The 22,397-nt window shown below is 42.4% G+C and overlaps 2 protein-coding genes and 1 pseudogene across 2 annotated transcripts; all 3 read right to left on the bottom strand.

Moving 5' to 3' along the window:
- Positions 1-1,122: 1,122 nt before the first annotated feature.
- LOC147445573 (uncharacterized) lies at positions 1,123-5,976 on the bottom strand. The gene is made up of 2 exons (XM_086525042.1): positions 5,810-5,976; positions 1,123-5,611 (listed from the first exon to the last, which is right to left on the bottom strand). The coding sequence occupies exon 2, from the start codon at positions 5,160-5,162 to the stop codon at positions 1,725-1,727; it is 3,438 nt and encodes a 1,145-aa protein (XP_086381168.1). The 5' UTR covers positions 5,163-5,611; positions 5,810-5,976; the 3' UTR covers positions 1,123-1,724.
- On the bottom strand, positions 5,596-6,544 carry LOC147445572 (uncharacterized). The gene is made up of 3 exons (XM_086524604.1): positions 5,998-6,544; positions 5,810-5,907; positions 5,596-5,611 (listed from the first exon to the last, which is right to left on the bottom strand). The coding sequence occupies exons 1-3, from the start codon at positions 6,100-6,102 to the stop codon at positions 5,596-5,598; spliced, it is 219 nt and encodes a 72-aa protein (XP_086380730.1). The 5' UTR covers positions 6,103-6,544.
- Positions 6,545-7,725: 1,181 nt separating this feature from the next.
- LOC147445571 (uncharacterized) lies at positions 7,726-10,209 on the bottom strand (annotated as a pseudogene).
- Positions 10,210-22,397: the final 12,188 nt, after the last annotated feature.

The raw sequence follows: 22,397 nt of genomic DNA, 5'->3' as shown, positions 1-22,397 counted from the left end.
TTAAATGAGAACTAGTTATACTAGAGTATATTCTAGTTCAATTTTAGATCCTAATTTTTGTTTTTTTATTTATTTTTGTCTTTTTATTATCATATGTCAACCCACCTTTAGATAGTGCTAGCCATGTTAAAGGGTATTTATAGAAAAGCTTAAAAATAAATTTTGTGACCAAAAAGTAGAACAATTTACATGAAAGCATGACTGCAACCAAAAACCATCCATATTTGTAAGAGCATTACCTCGTATCCAACAGTCTTAGCATTAATATCTCATCATGGAATTGCTTTTCCTTCTAGATTATCATCCTCTAAGAGTGTTGCTCCACTATAAAAGCATTTGAAGCAATTAAATGAGATTTTTTAAGAATCAAGAATCTCATTTCAATAGGTCTGCATCACTAGGCCAACCAGGGTACTCGACATGCATATAAACAAGAATTACCTCGCATAAACAAGAAAATTTGCATAGAAACCTCATCGTGGAATTATTTTTCCTTCTAGGATTTCCTAGTGCACTTTAAAAGAGTTGGACTTCAACTTATCCTTGAGCTTGTTAGAAATTCAAGATAGAAAATTGAGAGGATACTGAAAATGAAAATTTCCACTTAAATTTTGCAGAAACTAATGAAATATAGCTAGGATTATAGTTTAAATTGCACAATTTTCACTCAAGGATAGGCTTAAAGGGATTTGTGTATGTTTGGGATGAAGGTTTCTTCTAAACATTGATTCGAAGGGATGTATCATGTTATTGCCCACTCATTGGCGCTTATCAAAACACCTAGTAAAGATAAAGCCAACAAAAAACCCAATTAACATATAGGCAAATTAGAGACTAGGTTAATTAGATTAATTGAAAACAAGCAAGCTTTTGAAATTACCGTGTGGCAAATAGTGGACTCAATCTGGCATAGCGAAGAATCTAGAGGGTTTCCAAATAATCAAATCCACATCCCCGATGCGGTCACTCATCAAAAGCTCCCTATATCACATGAGTTTTAATAATACCCGAATATATATGTTATATTTACATTGTGTCTCTTTAAAAAATCAAACCTAAAAGTTGAAAAATCCCAATATATATATGCTATATTTAAATTGTGTCTCTTTTAAAAATCCCAACTAAAAGTAAACATTCTTGCCTATTAATAATGCTCTATGGTCAACTCACGTGATATAATACACATTTTGAAAAGTGGCCTACGGGGCCCATATCAAGGATATAGGTGGGCTGCAAGCAAAAAATCAAGAGAAATAGTAGCTAATAAGTCTATCTAAACTAATGTTGGCACAATCAAAGCTGTCTCCATATGTTGTAGAGGAACAAATATATACTATCAACATGGTCATCACACTATTCATGATGACGCATCAAGGCCATCTGTGACCCCAAGACCAAGTTTTGATGGGTTAATGTGGGAGTGAAGGGGTTTCCCACCTTCACATGGCTCAACAAGTGTATTAGACTGTCAAGTTGAGAGTCACAAAATCATAACAAAGCTCATTGTTTACTAAGCTTGGTCTTCTACATCCATGCAGGTCTGAAAAGAGAAGGGCCGAGGGAACACAAAGCTAAAGAAAGAGTCAAAATCACTGAAAGAATGGTTATGTTAGTCAAGAAAGCAGGAACATTGTACCCTGTTTCACAGCCTACCTCCCATGTGTGTGTATATACATGCTTCCACCAGGGTTGCTGATCTTTCTACCGTCGAAGCTTCATAGAGATCATGCATTGCTTCTGGATCGGACAAGCTTCGCAAGTGTCTCTTGTGCAGAAACAGTATCAGGATGATTATGCCCCAGCATTATAGTTCTAATGCTGATGCAAGTCCTGCACATTTCTTCTCCAGCATCAAACTGGCCTCCCTTCAGCATCAGCTTCGCTCTCGTCTCCAAAACCAGAGCCTTGAGAAGCGCGACATCTTGGCACACATAGTCATCCACCTGTTTCCCTGTGGATCCACTCTTCTGGCAGCACAAGGATTCATCCCACCTATTATGCAACTTAGCGTCAAAGAGCTTCTCCACATCCTCGAGCGCATTGACTGACAGACGTAAGAGCTCGAGAGCCGCATGACACCGAGAAAATGATGTGAATGACCTTAAGGCTAGTGGTAGGACACCCTTTCTGATAAAAGAGAGTAACTCTACCACCTTGAGCTCTACTATCACAGGATCATTCCCAAAACCTAGAACCAGGAAGCATGCTGCCCAAAACTGCTCTGCATGAAGCAAAACAGACCCTCGTCTTCTTATGCTCTGCACCATAGCTTTAGCTGCTTGCACCCCACCTCTCTTTCTGGCATACAGCTGCACAATGTCGTGGAAACATATCCATCCCTGCCTGTTGCATCTTCTGGCTATCCCATACTTTATTAGCAAAGAGCCAGCTTCAGCCTCTCCTCTCTTAGATTGCGGAGCCGTATAGCATGAAAAGCAAGCTGCATTGAAGAGCTTTGAGCTTCGTGATTTCTCTGGGTATGTCGATGCTGCGAAGGCAAGGAGAGGCAGAGGCAGTGAGAAAGGACCAAACCATCCTCCAACGATGGCCATTTTCAAAGGAAGGCTTTTGGCACTACCGATTTGATCCACAAATGAGAAGCAGAGCCCTAACAGCTTCACTAGGTATGGATTATTCTCCAATATTAATTCTTCTCTAGCACCCCATTGCCATTGGCAGAGCACAAACTTTTCCAACTTCTCTAGCAACTCATGTGGCATCATATGAAGCTGAGAGAGCAGAGTCCCCACTATGGCCAGCCCGAATGTTGAACGCTTGAGCTTCGCTTCGATCTCCTTCAAAGCATCAAGCTCTTGTGAGATAAACTGTCTCTTACCCTGCATTAGACATAGGGCTTCTAAACCTGAGAGATAAGAGATGTTTATGGTCTCCACAGTCATCACTCTCGGAAGTCGAGTGGTGAGAATCACATGGGTTGCACCCTCGGTTGGGATGAGTTCCGATATTACCCTTCCATCCCACCAGTCACATTCACTCTCCACATTGTCGATGACAAGAAGATATGGAACATCCCTCTGAAGCTCCCTTTTTATCCTCTGAAAAGCCTCCATTTCCTGCTCGTCGAATGTTCTTACCGTTCCCCTTTCCGCACCGACCTGGCTTTCTGTCCCTACGTCTAGCTCTAGAAACAAAGAAAGGTTTAGATAATTTTGCCTGATGTAGCGAGCTTCCCCACCAACCCACAACACCATCCGATATCGCTGAAAATGCCTGTATGCATATTCTAGCACAATTTCAGTCTTACCAATCCCAGCCGCACCAGTTACACATACAACGCCCCCTGCTCCTCTAAAGGAAGCCTCTACATCTGTGCTTAATAGTTCTTTCTGAAGATGAGCGTGCCTATGCCTTGATGTTCTCTGGTTATGCCGATTGCTTCGAATCTCGTCCTTCTGAAAAGACCTCCTTCTATTGCAGACAGACGCAGCATAAAAATTCCAGGTATTGCAGGAATCATCTTCGGTCATGAGGCGCAAGGAAGATGAGGTTGAGTTGTTTCTAGAGCTCAGTAAGCCATTCTCATCTCTGCCAACATTAAAATGCCACCTCTCAGAATCACTCTTTCGCCTTCCACCGATACCCTCAGTGTCCCTATCATGGAGATATTCTCTTTGACATCTGTCTGCATCACTTCGCCTTCGAGATACATTGCATTCTCCACCTGGACACCCTTTCAACCCTTTGGCTTGCAAGAAGTCAGTGCCCTCATCATCTGCAAATAGGATGCTTTCCAAGTGTTTCAACTCCCTTTCCCTGCCAACAAATCTTGTATTCCTAGGGAATGGAAACTCGTCGCTGTCAACCTTTTCTTTTCTCAATCGTTCGCGTTCTGCAACACTGCGACGCCCAAGTCGTGTGCCAAGAAGACTCACAGCTTTGAGAATGCAATCTCTCCATCTTCCATTATGTGCTTCGAGCTTCCACTCTTCCACTTTAGATAACCCATCTAAAACTTCCATCCACTCCCTTTCATCACCATCATAAAGCCTCCAAAGCTCCCCACCATCCTTCTCCCATACAGCTCCTCTTCTCTCTACAATGTCCCTACCTAGACAATCTGATGGTGCAATGTCAAAAAACAATGGCACAAGATTTTTCCTGTGCAAAAATGAATGAATCTCTTGCAGACTGTACAAATTCTTGAAGGTATCTTTTGTTATGACTACTAATCCAAATGTACATGAATTGATTGTTCTAAGAGCAATGTCATGGCTGCAAGCCTCTAAATATTGTGCACGATCAGCCAAGAAGCATGCAATTCCCTGCAGCTCCAACTCTGCACGAAGCCATTTTGAGAACCTTGCGAGGGAGGTGCCAGCGCCATGGATGCCAATGTAAACATCACAAGTTCGAAAGCGAGCAGAAGAAGAGGGAGAATCTGAAGTTGCATGGAAAGCTCTAGGAGGCAGTATTGACGTATCCACAAGATTTGTACCCCTGCTGGCGTTTAGAGAGGAAAAATGTAGTTGTTGTGATGTAGGCAACCTTGAAGAAGAGAAGTGATGAAAGGAGGGGGTGTAAGTGACTGCTGGGACAGGGTTCGGTCGAAAAGTGATGGTCTCTTCATGTGGAATAAATTGCGCCTCTGCTGGAGGGCTGTTGGCACCAACTGGAGTAGAGCAACCGGTGCTAGAGTATGCTGGAGGTGAGATGAAGGGAGAGGCAGAGGCAGAGACAAATGCAGAGGATGTGGGAGATGTGGGTTGAGGCGATGAAGCCCAGGTCTCCACACGCGGGGATGATGGAACCGGAGAAGATGCTGAAGAGGTTAGTGTGGAAGGCGATGTGGTGGTGACAATAGGCCTTGCATGTATCCTGGTTGCCACGAGATGTGTTCCTATGCTGTCAGCTCTGGAAGATGGCGATGAGTAAACATGTTTGGCAAATCTTACTACTCTTGCTGAAGGAGCTGATGGATTGAGCAGGGGAGAAGGGGAAAATGCAGATGAGGATGGGGAAGTGGTAAACGGTGGTGCGAGGGAGGATGAGTCCTCGGTGTCCACATTTGCTGTTTGGATTAGAATTGAGGTTTGTGAAGAAGAGGGGGGTGAGGATGCTACTAAAGATGATAATGGCGAGGATGAGGGGGATGACGTTCTTGCTGGTACTCCTGGAAACTCAGCTTCCATATAGACTGGCATTATACATGATCTTCCCTCACTCTGTCTTACATGTGTATGTAGCCATCCAATAACAAGCTCAGAATGTGGTTCTACTATGTGCTTGAGTGAGACTCGAGAGCAGATGTCAAGCTGGAAGGAAGAAACATGTCATCCTGCACATAGGATTTAGGACAGCCCAAATTTATTCGCGCCCCTGTGTGAGTGATTCAAATATGTGATAAGACACCTTCACCGGCAGAAATTCTGTAGTTTTCTACCTCCTCCATTTATGACTGCGAAGGCCGCAGAGGAGATGGAAAGACTGAAGCTGACCAAGGAGAAAAGTTCCATAGTGGAATCCAAGGCACAGCTCTCCACAGTGGCCGGAAGAACCATCGAATACAATGTAGCGGCCGAATGCCATTAATGTATCAACATACACAATTTGTAGAAGACATCATCAAGAATGCCATCAAGAGCTGAAAATCCTGCCAAATCAAAGGAACGTTAATTAGGATGAAGCCTAGCTGAGTGCTGCAGTGCTCTCTCTCTCTCTCTCTCTCTCTCTCTCTCTCTCTCTCTCTCTCTCTCTCTCTCTCTCTCTCTCGCTGCCCACATCCAGTTCTTCCTTTAGGATATGAAATATGACAAACTGCCAGAACAGTTTAGAAAAGAACAGGGCATACTTGCATGAAAGGCATAAAGTAGGAACAGAGGAAACATTGCAGCAATGCACTGTAGCTGGCAACAGGGGAAGATGAAAAAGAAGGGGGGTCAAAGTGCCCTAATTGTCCCCAGAACAGGGGAAGCATCAAGAGCAAATTGTCCGAAAGGAACAGGGGAAAGCAGGGGAGCGCATGAGAGCGAAGCTTACCGGGGTGAATTCTGCTCTGCGAAAGGTGTCTGCACAATTAGAAGGCGTGCCCTGTGGAGGGTAGGTACCGCTACTTTGTGTAGGTTGGTTGCGGTGGATGTCCATTGTCTACAATGCTCGTGCCTTGTCGAGTCCAAAGTTCCAAACTCTGTGTGTGTGTGTGTGTGTGTGTGTGTGTGTGTGTGTGAGAGAGAGAGAGAGAGGCACCCTGTACTTCTCTGACGCGCGAGCGCGTTTAACTCTCTTGCTTTACGTACTTCAGGGATTGAGAGCGATTGTACAATTCGGGGCTTCTTCGATTGTTGCGCATTGGCGCAATCTGCATTGCACTGCCATTGCATGATTGCAGCAATACAAGCTCGCCGTAGCTTGCGTACTCTACTGCCCTGGCATCTGAGTGCCCTCATATCTACGTGCACTCGTGAGACTCTCTGCTTGGGCCAGGACCAAGCCATGTGATGAGCCCTGACAGAATGTAGCAGGCAGAGGCTAGGCGTTGGCCTGGAGGCTGGATGCCAGGATGGTGAGTGACAAGGGCCAAAGAGGCATGGCGTTCCTTTTGTCAGCTTCCACGTGACAGAAAAATTGGTAGCCTTGCTAGGCTAGGTGTCAATGGAAACAAGTGAAAGGGTCACGACCTCTTTCAAAAACAATAAGAAAGCGATAAAATTATTAGGTTGAATTAAATTGGGATCAGTGTTTGGTAAAGGATTGCCACAGCTTAGTCTTGAAATTGGTAGCCTTGCCACGCTACGTGTCAATGGAAACAAGTGAAAGGGTCACGATCGCTTTCAAAAACAATAAGAAAGTGATAAAATTATTAGGTTGAATTAAATTGGTATCAGTGTTTGGTAAAGGATTGCCTCAGCTTAGTTTTGAGCTGATTGAAAATCAAGACTAGCTAATTGCAAACCATGGTAAGAGGAAGAAAAACCGATGAAATATGTGAGAAAGTCGTCCAAAAATTTTGCAAATCTCAAAAATTTTGCTAGTATTTTTGATTTTCTTCTTTGTGAGGAAGCAACTCAATCAACAGTCGGTTAATAAAAGAGACTTTCTCGAACGTTAACACTGACTGGAATCAAGCTATAAAATACAAGAAATGTAAAACCATGTGAAGTTGTAAAATGAAAGGTGAAATAAAAAGAACTAATTAATTTATATGGGTGTGTATAGAATTTATTAGCATTATGCAAAGTGAAGCTTCACTTTAGCATTCTAAAACAATAGAATGCAAAAAAAACATGTGTGTGTGTGTGTTAAATTTACTAAAATTTATGCAAGGTGAAGCTTCACTTTAGCATTCTAAAACAATAGAATTCAAGAAAAATAAAGATATGTCAGGATGTGAAATGAAAGGTAAGTCTCCATGTTGTCAGGAAGTGAAATGAAAGGAGTCTCCCTAACCCAACACAACACTAAGGGTTTCTTAATTTTAGAAAGCCAAAAAGAAAAAATTACTAAAATACCCCTCTAATTTTTCAAAATACCCCTCGAATTTATTTATTTTTCCCAACAAAGCGGTGAAAGTTACAGTAGCAGGAGACACAAGACAAAATTACAGTTGAGCACCATGTGCACCATGAGACACCAGTAGTCCATGACTTTACCCGAGACCATGACCATACCAGGGAGACTCTCCCATTACAAAACCGATCCTTTACATTGGTTTGTCTAGATCAAAAGAGCTAAGACCGAGCAAGCCGAACATATTCACCTTAACCGTCATCAGTCCTTAAGAGAGTCGATCATCCCTTGAATCTTCTCAATGAAGCTTCCGGCTTTGGAAATGACCTCGAATGCCGCACGGGAGGATTCCAGATTAGTAGCCATCATATTCTTGTTTTCAGCTAACTTCCTCTTATTGATGGGGAGTTCCACATAGTCTGCCTCCATAGCCGCGTCTTTAATGACCCAGTTCCTCAGATAGTAGAGGTTGTCTTCGTTGACTTTAGTTTTGAACACCTCTAGATTGAAGTCCACAAACAAAGCTTTCAGGCTGGAGCCTAGTAAGCCACATTAAACACATGATTGTTTCTCAATTTCCAGATAATCCATAAAAATTCTGCCTTAGTGCGATTCCAAAAGCAGGACAGAACACCGACAGAGTCACCTAGCAGAAGTTGTCTCCAAGATACTAGATTTTTGAGCACACAGAGAAGTTAAAGGGGACAAAATGACAGCAGATTGAGGGCAGTTTAAAAATAAATGAAAAATGGACTCCACTTCTACATTGCATCTGGGACAGTTTCATGTGGATAAGCCAGTGTTGAGGCTTTTCTCCCCTGTCCAAAGGGCTTTGTGGAGACTGATTTTTTTGGTTGAATTGAAGTGTCCCGTAGCTTCTTAAATTTGAAAATCCATTGCCTCCTGTCTAGGCTGATGTTCTAGCGTCTGTTCAAAGTGTTGTGCATTGAGGGGGTGATGTCACCTAGATCCAATTGCGGGTGTTGGAGTTTGAACCCACCTTTCCATCCAAAGGCACTGAGAAGGACATAATCTTTAAGAGAGAGAGCTTCCATAGATCTAAACAAGGGAAAACCTCTAGTCTGGCTAGAATGAGTGTGAGTTCCCATGGTTGTAGGGGAAACTGAGAAGAAGCTCCTCGGCTGATTTCCACCTATGTAGCTGTTTATTCCAAAGAACTCCCCAAGTGGTAATGCCTTTGTTGTGACATCGAAGCGATGTCCTTATCTGAGTTTTAGAGATAGGTAAGGGGTAGGAGGCCACCAAATGGAGTCATATTTCCGTATAGCATTAGCTTTGTTATTACCCCAGAAAACTGACAGATTAATCCTTGCCCTATTCCACGCACCCCACAGAGATACCAACAGGTATGACCTTTTAGCCTTGATGGGAATGGCCCAAAAAAAATAGTGATCCAACTCATTTTCTACCATGGCTTCCAGTTAGCCATAGCGAAGTTATTTATTTTCCTAAACAGGAGGAGAACCCATTCCTGACTGGTATCTTCTAGGGCACTGGTATCTTTTGCCTCAATGATCCTCCTTCCTTTAATAAAGCCTTTTTGTTCTGTACAAATCCATTTCATAAGGATGGGGGTGCAACCACTTTGGCAAAAAATTCATAGCAGGTGTTGAGCATCGTGAGTGGTCTCCAATTAGACAGGTTTTCCTTGGCACCTTTCTTATGCAAAAGTTTGATGATCCCCATGTTGATAGAGAATGGGAGTGCCTGGAACCTAACTGCTTCCTCCCAAACTTTTTGGAGACAGGGGTCAAGAGTGTCTTTAAACACTTGGAAAATTTCCATCGGTAGGCCGTCAATACCAGAAGATTTGTTTGGAGCCAGTGACTAGATAGCAGCCTTGATTTCGGAAATCGAAAAGGGGAGATCAAAACCTATCTTCTTCAGGGACCACCTTCTTCCTGAATTTCCAAATTTCTTCTCTAGCTTGAGTCACTTGAGGGGAGATCGATTCCTTGGGACTGAACAATGATTCAAAGTGGGTCGGCCGAGTGAACTCAAGATTTTTAGTTTCATTTTGGATAGAGGCATCAGATGCCACAAACAGCAGGGAGGATTCTCATATTTGCTTTTGAAGGATCTTTAACATCTGTTTAGAGGGCTTGTCAATTTTACCTGCCCACCACTCTCTGAAGAAGATGGAGGCATGTTTGGAGGCTATGTCTTCTTCTTTTTTGAGTTTAGCTCATAGGTCAGCTATCAAGGATTGAGTAGAGTCACTATGCGATTCTGATTCAAGGAGAAGGAGGGAGTTGTATATACCATCCCGTCGAGATCGACGTATCTGAGCGATTTCCTTGCGAAATTTTGACAAACAGCTCTGAGTATCCTTGATGGCTAAAGACCAAGCTACCGCCAGTCTAACTGCTCTAGCAAAGAGATTTGTCTATATTCTTTCCATTGCAACTTGAACAATGGGGAGGTGGAATAGGGAAGGGTCCTTGTGGAACCACTGGTTCCTAATCTTGCTCTCCTTTTGGTCGATGACAATGGTCACTAGGTAGTGATCCGACATACATGAGTTAAAGTTGATCCTGCTCTTAATTCTATTGAAGGAATTAGCCCACGGAAGAGATACATAGCAGCGGTCTAGTCTTGCTTTTCTAGCCAGATTCCCTCTGGAATAGTTCTGCCAAGAGAAAACTCTGATTCTCCACTGTCCCACATCTCTAAGAGGTCCTTCATCTTGTCCCAAGCCAACTTATCTCCACCATTGATGGCCATACCTTTGCCTAGGAATCTATCATGCGAGTTTTCGACCAAATTGAAGTCACCAACGAGAATGATGTCCCCCTTCAAGAGAGAGAGATCCGACCACATCTGAGTTCTTTGTGCTGAAGAACCTGCTGCATAAACCGAGACTATAGTAGTTGGAAACGGGGAGGAGATGGGGACTGCAACCCAATGCTCCCCCCCTAACACCCTAGGATTCTGAGGGAGCCACCCAGCAGGGATACCTAAAGCAGTGTCACCTCACCCCCTAGAGTGAGAGGAGGTATACCATCCAAGGGAGGTCGACACGTCCTTCAGGCGCTTAAAGCTTTTTTGACTCAATTCAATAGCTAGATTATCGGCTTGATCATAATCTAATTATCATGGATTACTTATGATGTTTACTAACTTTGACAATTATCTAACTTAATTAGCTAATTTTAATTAGCTAATTTTCCCTTTTAGTTCTAGCTAAAATCAATTTATTTTGACTTAATTAAATAGCTAGATTAACTTTCTAATCATAAGCTAATTATCACAGCTTATTTATGATGTTTACTAACTCTAATAATCATCTTGTGATTTTTAAAGTTGTTTTACTAAATTTCATATTAGTTTTATAGCTAAAGGATGCTAATTTATTATAAAAATTAAGACAAAAATTATAATATAATTTTTTTAGCTTATTAACAATATGATTAATCTTTAATAGTTATCATAGGACTAACTAAGCTTGTTTAATATAATTTCCATTAATTAAGACCAAAGTTAATCAATTTCAATCCTAATTAGGATTAGTAATTGATTAGATTAATAATCTTTATTAAGATTAAATAATGAGCAGATAAATAATGTAAAATAGAGTGTTTAATAGTATAATCTTTTTTAAGTAGTAGATTAATTAAAAATTAGATATAAATTACTAATTAAGTGAGATTAGCATAATTACCTCGCTTAATCACTTAGATTTTGCTCTCTTAGTGATTTTCGTGAAGTATCTCTCTTACACGAGAGAGTTTTGGTGCCAGGACCCCAAGTCTGCCTGAAAATGAGAAGCCTCGGGTCCTATTTATAGTTTTTTCTTGCACTCACATGCTCTTACAGGTTGAAAATGGTAGTTTCTTGCAGCTCAAGCAGCCCCCAGGTTCAAGATGGCGCCCCTGCTACTAATTGTGTCCGTAAACAGGTCAGTGACGGCCTCTCCTAGCACTTGCTCAACTTGGTTAGTCAATTTTACTATTTTTGGATGAATTTTATGTTTTTTTGTAAATATCTGGTAAATATCTAATAAATATCTAGGAGGTTAAGGTAAAGTATTTAGCTTTAATGGTTATAGGAAACCATCCAATTATTATTGCAAATTAAAGTGGCAGTGAATCTTTCAGAGAGGATAGCGGTGTCAGTTTTTACCCGAATTTAGTTTTGAGAGTTCCTCGCTTTAGGTTTGTTGTGCTTAAGATTTTTAAAATACCAATTTTAGCTGCTTTTGAGATAGTGTTTTACCTATTTGTATGCCCAATGCTTTCTTCTAGAACTTTGAGTTCATTTCCCTGCAGCTAGAAATGTAAAACCCTTACAAGGATGGAGGCTACGACGCTCTTCGGCATGAGTTTGTAAGTATTATACGTACTCTTTAAATTGCAAGATATATATATATGTTATCTTAATATTGATCTTATGATCAATTGTTTATTTTGCAAGAAGTTGCCATGAAGCGCCCGCTGACATGTGTCGAGAGGAGAAGTATGGGTACAGGCATGGACTTTTGGCTCTTTTAACCCAGCTTTAGGAGGAGGGAGAGGCTGTCAATTGGGAGGCATTACCATGAGGATGAAATCCTCCGTCTATGCTAATTTGTAGTTATGGTCATCTTGATGACCATATTCATTGTATACAATTTGATGTTTATGCTTATGGTCTTGCAATCTGATACAATTATTGTGTTGAAATCAAGTTATGGTTATGATTATGCTTTTGGGTTGATGCTATGGTCAGACTTGTTTCAATTGCTCCTTGGTTATGGTTTCACATTTTTTTTATGATTATGGTATGGAAATCAGGTTATGGTTATGCTTTTGCAATTATGTTGTGAATATGGTAACCATTTTTTAATCATGTTACATTTATGGTTTGATAATATTCTTGTCATAATGATTACGATTTTCACGTCATGGTACAATTCTTGGTTGAAAATGTTCATATCGTTATAGTTACGGTTTTCAAGTCATGTTTTAGTTATGGTTAAAAATCTTCATGTTGTTGTGCTTATGGTTCGAGAGTCGACATTATGGTTATGCTTTTGGAAGCTTGTCATGTTTATGGCTTTGATTTTGTGGTTTTGTTATGCTTACAATTTTACTCATCTGCACTGGATGTACTTCTCACTCTTCAGCATCAAAATGTAGGTGGAGTGCGGTTGCTTTTCCACTCTTCCTTTGAGCAGAGAGGGTTGGTTCTTGGTGTTGCATTACATGCAGCATCAATTGTCAGCCCACTCTGCCCAATTTTTTTTGGCAAGTTTTGGCATCGGTGCAGGTGCCAGTATAAGCGTCAAAAACATCATCACAACCAGTGTCGATATTTGCACTGAAATACGCATCAAAATTATGTTATTATTCCAGTGGTTGTTTAGACGCGTATATCGACATTTATAGCACCGTGTATTCCAATGCACTATATACCAACATGCATACCAACGATACAATGTAGATGTATATATCGATGCTTTAATAAGCTTTTGGCAATCGGTACGCACGTCGATATTCGTGCAACTTGTTGTAGTGTCACTCACTAAATCTTGTGAAAAATCTCTCTCTGAAATGCTTGCTCCAAACAAGTATCAGAAAATTTCTCTCAAATAGCTCTCTCCATATTCTTGCCTTCCTCCCTCTTTCTTCTTTTTCCTCTCTTTATAAACCTCTTTCCTATTCTTTCTCACATATGCGATGACGCCCAAGAAAATTGAAAAATTCTGGCCTCCAACTTGGTGTGTCGCTAGTAGCATTGCATAAGAGACATCTATTTTGTGATGCATGTTGCAATAACTGCAAACTGAATATTGTCCTATAAGCAAATCTTTCAATTCCAAAAATATATTTGAAGAATCCATGTGGAGCTTTTTTGCTCCTACAATTTCTTTTGTGGGAGAGAAACACTACAAGAGGCTATTCATATTAGCGACGCTCACACAGCGACGCTCCAAAAAAAAAATCCCAGCGTCGCTATGAGCGTCGCAAATTTACTTGTAAATTTGCGACGCTCATAGCGACGCCGACTGGGCTAAAAAAATGACAGAGAGCGCCCAAAAACTCAGATCTCAGATCTGAGTTTTTCGGCGCCCTCAAGCAAGGAGCAGGTAACGCTCTCCCTCTCTCTCTCTCTCTCTCTCTCTCTCTCTCTTTCTTCTCCACACACACACACACACACACACACACACACACACACACACACGAGGAGAGGAAGGAGAGCCAGGAATGCTCCTTCCCTCTCCTCACTCTCATGTTCCCTTCCCCTCTTTCTCTGTCCCTCTCTCTCTCACACACACACACACATACACACACACACATAGTGTTTTTGAGAGAGAGAGAGAGAGAGAGAGAGAGAGAGAGAGAGTACAAACATAAACAAAAACGCACACACACATACATAAACAAAGAATGCACACACACATTGAGAGAGGAAAAGAGAGAGAGAGCATGCATAAACAAAAAACGCACACATTGAGAGAGGAAAAGAGAGAGAGAACATGCATAAACAAAAAACGCACACATTGAGAGAGGAAAAGAGAGAGAAAACATGCATAAACAAAAAAAACGCACACAAATTGAGAGAGAAAGAGAGAGAAACTAATTTAACGTCGTAGGAAACTAATTAAAATTAAAACACCTAAAGATCTAGCCGACGAGGAGTTGAACTCAAGACCTATTATTCAAGAGGGAAATGTCATAACCAATCTATCATACTTGGCATGGGTGATAGAAAGGTTATACCATTTATCTCTTTTTATTGGCACACACATCCACACACGGGCACACACACAAGAAGAAGAGAGTTATAACGTTGTAGGAAACTATCCTAAAAGACGTTAAAGATTAGGTTAGATGTAGACTTACGTTAAATTAGATTTAGGTTTATTTAAGTTAAATTAGATTAGATTTAGGTTTATTTTTAAATAGATTTACGTTTATTTACGCTAGATTTAGATTTACGTTATATTAGATTAGATTTAGGTCTCCATAGACTGCGATGCCTGCATGAAGTGGGTGAAGAAAGCCCTCAATGGAATATAGGGTATTGCTGCCTTCACTCATGGTGGGCTACGTCGATCCAAAAGTACTGGTGAAATGTCTTCAGAAGATAGGGAAGAAGGTGGATCTTCAGGGCGGCAAGAGTCACTACATCCCCAACACAATGACCATCTAGACAACCTCTAGTCATTCAACAGCAACTTCAAAGTTAGTAACAAGAGCAAGAACGGTCTAAAGGGCCAATTGCTGTCGTCAGATGTGGATGGAGATGAGGCAGCATCACCGCCGGAAGTTAACTCTCACATCTTTAGTGATGAGAATGCCAACTCTTGCCGAGTTATGTGAAAAATTATGTGTTAAATCAGTTTTAAGGTTCTTATAATCCCTGTTAGTTTAGTTCTTTGTTTTTAATATAACATAATTTACGTTAGATTTAGATTTATGTTATATTAGATTAGACTTAGGTTTATTTAGGTTTACCCACACACACACACACACACACACACACACACACACACACACACACGCACAAGAAGAAGAGAGTTTTAACGTCGTAGGAAACTATCCCAAAAGACGTTAAAGATTAGGTTAGATGTAGACTTACGTTAAATTAGATTTAGGTTTATTTTTAGTTAGATTTACGTTTATTTACGTTAGATCGAGTCCACGCAAGAATTACTTACGGTTTAGGGTTTAGAGTTAGACGAACAGTGAAAAGATCTACTGTGAAAAGATGTTAAGATGCTGTGAAGTGCTACAGCTAGAGAAGAGGCAAAGGGGTTTTGTCCACTACATGCAGTATCATGTAGACGTGGGTCTGTAGATTTCTTGTACCCACAAATATAGGTATTGACCAATAAAGACGAGATTATAACCCGGTGGTTCTGATCTCCGTGCACCTCTAGACCGAGGTGTGCGGGGATTGGACATGACTAGAGAATGTGAGGTAGAGAGAGAGAGAGAGAGAGAGAGAGAGAGAGAGAGAGAGAGAGAGAGAGAGAGAGAGAGAGAGAGAGATAAGACGAAGAATGCCAATAGAATATTAAATTTGTTGTCCAGGTTATAAGATTTTTATCCTCATTATGAGTAGTGACGAGGATGTGGGACCGTCCAACCAAAACACCTATCTCTCAACGAGGGTCTTATGTCCTTCTAATCAATGCAATCATGTTGTGCGACGGACAAGACGTGTTTCTTTGCAGCACGTTCGCAAATTTGGCGAGTTCGATCCATCTATTATATATCGAGTTGTTGCCAATTATAACACGTCGGACTCTGACGCTGGCCAACAAGCAGCAATCTTGCAACCCAATAGACGTGTTCGCAGGCGCTTTGGTCAAGCAGCATATGTGAGGCCACAAGATGTAGCCTCTGACAGCTCGGGGGATGATCATGCAGAGCACATTCCCAACGAGGCAATGTTTGAGCCCGAGATTGATGAAATGATCGAGACGATCATGGATTCAGAAAGCCTTATCTATGATGATATGAAAAGTGAAGCCGATACGCCATTGTATAATGGAGCACGTATGTCTAGATTGAAAGCACTCCTGGTTCTTCTCAACATGCAGGCAAAGTTTGGATGGAGTGACACTAGCGTCACAGCGCTTTTCAGGTGATCTATTACAATTAGTTTACTTTAATAAAATTCTAGATGTATAATGATCTGATAGATTTTTACACGACTGTATCGTATTTTATGTTGTGTAGATTGCTTAAAGAGCACATACTACCAGCTGACAATGTGATGCTGACGGGAGCAAAGCGAACCCCGAACCCCGACAGCCTCTAAACCACCGGGGACCGAATGGCGCGTCTCGAGCCTGTCATGGTAAAGCAAACAGGGGGCACCACCTAGCTTCAGCGGCTAGGATGCAAACAACACACCACCATAACAAAATTTTCATCCAAGAGAGATGGATGCTTGGGAGTAATGATGAAGAGGAAAGGGAATAAGATCAAGTGAGAGAGAGAGAGAGAGAGAGAGAGAGAGAGAGAGAGAGAGAGAGAGAGTGAGGGAGGGGGTATAGCGGCTTAGTACTTAGGCACCACAAAAGGATGGCGAATCCGCACACCCTTCACACATACACAAGCTCACTCCAAAACACAAGACTAGGTGGCGATTCCGCACACCTCACATGGGCAAAACATTGCAAGAAAACATACTCACAAAACCTCAAGCTTTATTTAGAGAATTAGGCGATGAAAAGGGGAGCATAGGGTAGGGGAATGAGAAGGGAGAGAGTGGTAGAGCACATGGCGGATAGGTGGGAGTTGATGGCGAAGACTCGCACGAGGATTATGGCCATCATCCTTCATTTAGTTGCCCTTCATCTTCCATAGCCAAGGGTGTAGAGGTCATGCTCAAAACAAGCATGGTGATTGCGGTGATGGTGTGGGTGTGTGTGTGTGCACTAGGCACACACAGTGCATAGTGTGTTCTTTGGTGATGTTGTGTGTGTCCTTAGTGTGATGGTGACCCCTCTTTATATAGGGGAGGAGGGGGGAGAAATTCTAGAATTTAGAAATGAAGAAATCATTATCTACATAGGCCATGTGACTGTGGGCCCCACTTGTCTGGCTGTGTGTATATGTGCCAGAACAGCAGTCTCATGAGAGAGAGACTAAGAGAGAGAGATGGGTTGATGAAAAAAAGTGAGAGGTGACATGGAGAATAAAGTAATTACAAGAGGGGAGAGAGGGGAGTGTGTTCAGAGGTGAATCTGTGTGCAGATGTGTGTGAACACAAGAAAAAGCAGGTGACCACCGGGTGGGGATGGGTCTGTGGGCATCTTTTTCAGTGAAACTGAGTGTGTGTGAGTGTGGGGGAGGTTATTTAGCTACAAGACAAGAGACATGGCGCCCTTTAGAGAGAGAGGGGGGTATTTGCGTCATAGGATATGATAGGAGAGAGAAAGAGGGGGTGGGGTATACTATTTTGGAAGATAGGGTAAGTTGCATGTGAGTTAGTGGTGCATTATTGGTGAGTTATAATGCATTATTGGTGAGAGGTGGGGTAGCTTGAGGGGAGAGAGAAAGGAGAAAGGACAAGGGAAAGAGAGAGGAGGTTGACCTTTTGAGTGGAGGAGAGGAAAAGGGACACCCGGCGGGGCAACCGTGAAGAAAAAGGAGGCAAGGTGGGGATGGGCTACCCCGCAGGCATGAGGTGGCCTATTTTACCTTTCTTATATATTTACATAATCATACTTTATTTTTTCTTACTTTTTCCAATGCTTTTTTATCACTCCCTCCCTAAGAGGGGGTTTTCATGGGGTGGGGACGAGAGAAGAGGGGTATGGGAGCTTGGCTTGTGAAAAGCCCCCATCATTAGCCCTCCCCTTTTGGCTAGAGGCATTCATGTCTCTAGCTCATCTGTTTGATCATTATCGTCGGAGGTGGTGGCTGATGGTGTGTTCTCATCTGGAATGTCAATTGGTGGAGCCTGGTCAAATCGAAGAAAATAAGCTTTAAGTCGCCAACCATTTACCCTAGTTTTATGAAGTTTTCCATCAGCCTCCATAAGATGGTAGCTTCCATTGGCATACTTTTTCCTGATGATGAAAGGGCCTTCCCATCGGAGTAGGAGTTTCTTATCCTTGCGCGTGTCGAAGCGATTGTCGTAGCGGAGCACCAACATTCCTTTCTTCAATTCTTTTTTCCGGAGATGCTCGTTAAAGCTAAGCCGTCTATGCTCTGCTTGTGCTGCATAATAATTTATTGCTTCTTCTCTGTCTAGCTGCAGTCTTTCCAAGTTGATGATGTGATCTCTCAAATGCATGTTGGGCTGTTGAAGCTGGCTTGCCATTACTCTGAGACTTTGTAGTTGCACTTCAATGGGCAAGATTGCTTCCTTACCAAATACTAGATGATACGGTGTGAATCCCAAGGATGTACGAAATGAAGTTCTGTAGGCCCATAAAGCTGGTAGTCGATACTTATCCCAGTCTTCAGGATGATTGTTTACCTGCTTGGTAATAATTTTAGAAACCATTCCATTTACCTTTTCAACTAGGCCATTACATTGAGGGTAATATGGTGAAGAGTGCCTCCTTGTAATGCCCAATTTCTGCATTAATTCTCCTACCAAGTCTGCTCTGAAACCAGGCCCTCTATCAGAGATGATCTCTAAAGGTGTGCCAAACCTACAGCATATGTGCTCGTAGATAAATTTAGCTCCCTCTACCGCTGTGATTCTAGTGGTGGCTGTAGCCTCTGCCCATCTAGTCATGTAGTCGACCCCCATGATAATGTAGAATTTTCCTGAGTTGGCCCTAGGTAATGGCCCAATGGCATCGATACCCCATTTTTCAAATGGGCCATATGAGAGAATAGGTGTCTGTGGTTCAGGCATAAGTGACCTAGTGCCGGCCTTTTGACACAACTTACACGTTTTGCACCAATGGTGTACATCACGGTTGAGGCTAGGCCATATGAAGCCTGCCTGCAAGATTTTCCTACTTGTTATGTCTAGGGCAAAGTGACCACCACAAACCCCATCGTGACAGCTAGCAATTACTCCCGTGATTTCGTGAGAGAGAGGGACCTTCCTGAGTGTTTGGTCCTTACCCTTACAGTACAAACCATCATTGATGAGTCGATACCTTGTGGCCTTCCGCGTCAGCCATTGCTTCTGTCCCTTTGTTAAATTTGATGGGCATTCCCCTGTTTCCAAAAAATGCATGATGTCAGGCAAGGCATCACTGCCTTGAAATAGAGGGAGCTTTAGTTTTATTGCTGCAACCACCACTTCCTGTAGTCTTTCACTTGCTAGGGCATCTGCTTCTTGGTTTTGAGCCCTTGGGATATGGTGTATTTGAACTTCTTCAAACTTACCCAACAAGGTTTTTACACCACTTAAGTGAGTCCTTAAACTAGGATTCTTGCATGTCCATGCTCCATTTACTTGCCTTACCAGAAGTAGAGCATCCCCAAATACATTAAGGCGTTGTACACCTTGTGAGACGCACCATTGTAGACCCTTGGTTAGTGCTGCATACTCAGCTTCATTGTTAGAATGTGAATCTAACAATTGGCCCAACGAAAATACCTTTGTCCCTTTGTCATCAAAGACCACTATGCCTGTAGCTGCTTTGTCGGACGCTCGCTTGTAGGCTCCATCAAAGTAGAGAGAGTATGCTCCTTCTACCATCGGTGGTACTGGAGGTAATCGGACTTCTCCTTCCTTAGATTGCTTCTCCTTCCTTTCAAAGACTTGGTAGGTCATGAGTCCCCCCAAACTTGCCCTTGTCGTGCTTTCTACCTGTACCGTGTAGTCAAACTCTTGCAGACGAACTAGCCATTTAGTAATTCTAGCAGACACATCCATGTGTTGTACAACATAGGGAAATATTTCATCCGTGGTTAGAATCACAAATTGCTTAGGCAGCAAATATGACCTAGACTTTGTAGTTGCAAATCTAAGAGCTAGGACTAAGTGTTCCACATGGGTGAAACCTTTCTCTCCTTCTATCATCATTCGACTAGAGAAGTAGATTGGCCTCATGAAAGATGTCGTCGTATCCTTTTGGAGTAGCACAGCCCCCAATGAGTCATCACCAACACTTGAGGTGACATAGAATTTTTCATCCCACTTAGGTGGTGAGATAGTTGGCAGAGTGGCTAAGACCTCCTTTACCTTGTTGTAGTGATGTTCGCTTTCCTCGTCCCAAGTGAAAGTTGATCTTTGAGTGAGTTGTTGCAGTGGTAGAACAAGTTGTGATAGTAGATGTATGAATCTACTTAAGTCCCTCACCTTCTGTAGAAAAGAGACCAGTTGGCATGCGGTCATTGTTGAAGGTAGGGCTATGAGTGCGGACACCTTACTTGGGTCGGCGTTGATACCTTTTGCTGAAATTTCATGGCCTAGTAGAATGACTTTACTCTCCCCAATGTGGCATTTATCCACATTTAATTGCCCACCTAGGCTCTGCAACCTGGCCAAACCTTCAGTTACCTTTTCTAAATGTGAAATACGGGAGCTATATATACAAAAATCATCAATGAATACTCTTATGGATGTTCCAAAGAACGGTTGAAAAACATATGTGACATATCTTTGGAATGTGGCAGGTGCATTTGTGAGACCAAATGGCATAACCCTGTATGCAAAACAACCCCATGGCGTGATAAAAGTGGTTTTTAGATGATCTTCCAAGGCTATGCGTATTTGAAAGTATCCAGAATAACCATCACAGACGGTATAGCATTCAAAACCCGCTACTTCATTCAGAATTTCATCCAAGAAAGGGAGAGGAAAGTGGTCTCTCTTTGTAGCTGCATTTAGTGGTTTGTAGTCAACACAGACCCTCCACTTACCATTCTTTTTAGGCGTCACCACTACGGGTGACACCCATTCTGAGTTTTCTACAGGATAGATGAATCCCGCCTCGAGCAGTTTCCTTACCTCGGCCAAGAGTGCCTTTTTTTGTATGACCCCCAATCGTCGTAGCTTTTGCACAACTGGTTTTACCCCTTCCTTCAGCTTAATATGATGTTCCACCACTGTAATGCCTGTGATTCTTTCATAGTTGTCAATGAACAGGTTAGGAAATCCCATCAACATTTGCAAAAACCTATCTTTCTCCTCAAGTGTTAATTCCGTAGACAACATACCCTTCAACCTACTTCCTCCTAGGCCAGGTGATTTGCTCTCCTCTTCATTGGGTTGCCCTTTTGGTGATGGATCACCAGTTGTGATTACCCTTTGTGGATCCTTTATAATGATACCCATCACATCAATGGAAGTGTCACTTTCGTCGGTGGATGTGGTCTCCTCCTCAGAATTGGAAGATTCGCTAGTGGTTTCATCTGCCGATGTTTCCAGATTCATTTGCTTCTGCTTGCCAATCCTCATGTCGTAGTAGATTGTCTCCCCTTTCTTACCGGTCATGCGTAGAAGGCCAGTACCCCAGTCCTGTTTTGCCTTCATGGCCTTCCCAAAATTAGTGGATAGCCCTCCCCCTTAGTAGGCATTACAAAAACATCTACCTCTACCTCAGTGTTGAAAGCTTTTATTTTCACGGCACTTACCACACCCACACACTTTACTTTTGCGTTGTTTGCCATCTTTGCCTTGCATGGAGAAGGCGTGTCAACCTCGAGCCCTAATCGAAGCATCATAGCTTCGCTCATCACACAGATTTGTGCACCTCCATCAATGTAGGTGTTTCCAACCCTCTTTCCTTTTATGTTTACGTCGACAATTGGAAGGATGTCATCCATGTTGCATCCCGAAATTACTCCGGCTACCTTTGTTTTGTAGCGTCTTGTACTTACCATTTTAGACCATTGTCGCCTTACTTTTGGTGCAAGATGTAGCAGCTGTGGCCATGTAATCTTCGGTCCTTGCTCTGCCACATCCAATGTTAGATCATAGGGCTTAGAACTTTCCCCTAGCTGGAAGTCGGTGATGCCCAATTTCCGTCGTGGCCTGGATGGCCTCTTGCTAGTTTCTCCTCTCATGCTTCTCTCATCATCTGATTGTGTAGCTTTCTCCCTCCTAGATCTTTTCACAGTCATGGCTTCAAGTGGTTCTAAAAAGGTTACCTTCTCCTTACCCTTATCCCTCTCCTTTGCTCTGGGTGGATCCACTACTATGGCTTTTCCTTTCTCTTCTAGCCTTATGATGTTTACAGGGCGATCAGGTGGTGGGGCTGGTGGAAGAGGTGGGATGGATGCTTGTAGTGGCGTCTGGGGTGGACGTAGAATTTGTGTTGGTGGGGGTGGTGCTCGGGGTGGGGGTGTTCTTTCTCTAGGGGGTGACAATTGGTTCCTTCTACCTCCTCTATTATAGTTTTGTCGTGGTTTGGGACAGTAGTACATACCGTGACCGTCTTCTCCGCAGTTGTAGCAATGATACTCCCTGTTTTGTCGTCGTGCTCTTCCAGGGTCTTGATCTCTTTCTTGACTCCTCCCTTGTTGTTTTAAGTGGACAGACAAATTCTGCAGTTGGTC

The sequence above is a fragment of the Adiantum capillus-veneris genome, chromosome 12 (assembly GCF_014529385.1).
Source record: "Adiantum capillus-veneris isolate H3 chromosome 12, ASM1452938v2, whole genome shotgun sequence".
In the NCBI taxonomy this organism is placed as follows: Eukaryota; Viridiplantae; Streptophyta; class Polypodiopsida; order Polypodiales; family Pteridaceae; genus Adiantum; species Adiantum capillus-veneris.
The sequence above is the reverse complement of the archived record's forward strand: the minus strand, read 5'-3'. Positions and strand labels throughout refer to the sequence as shown.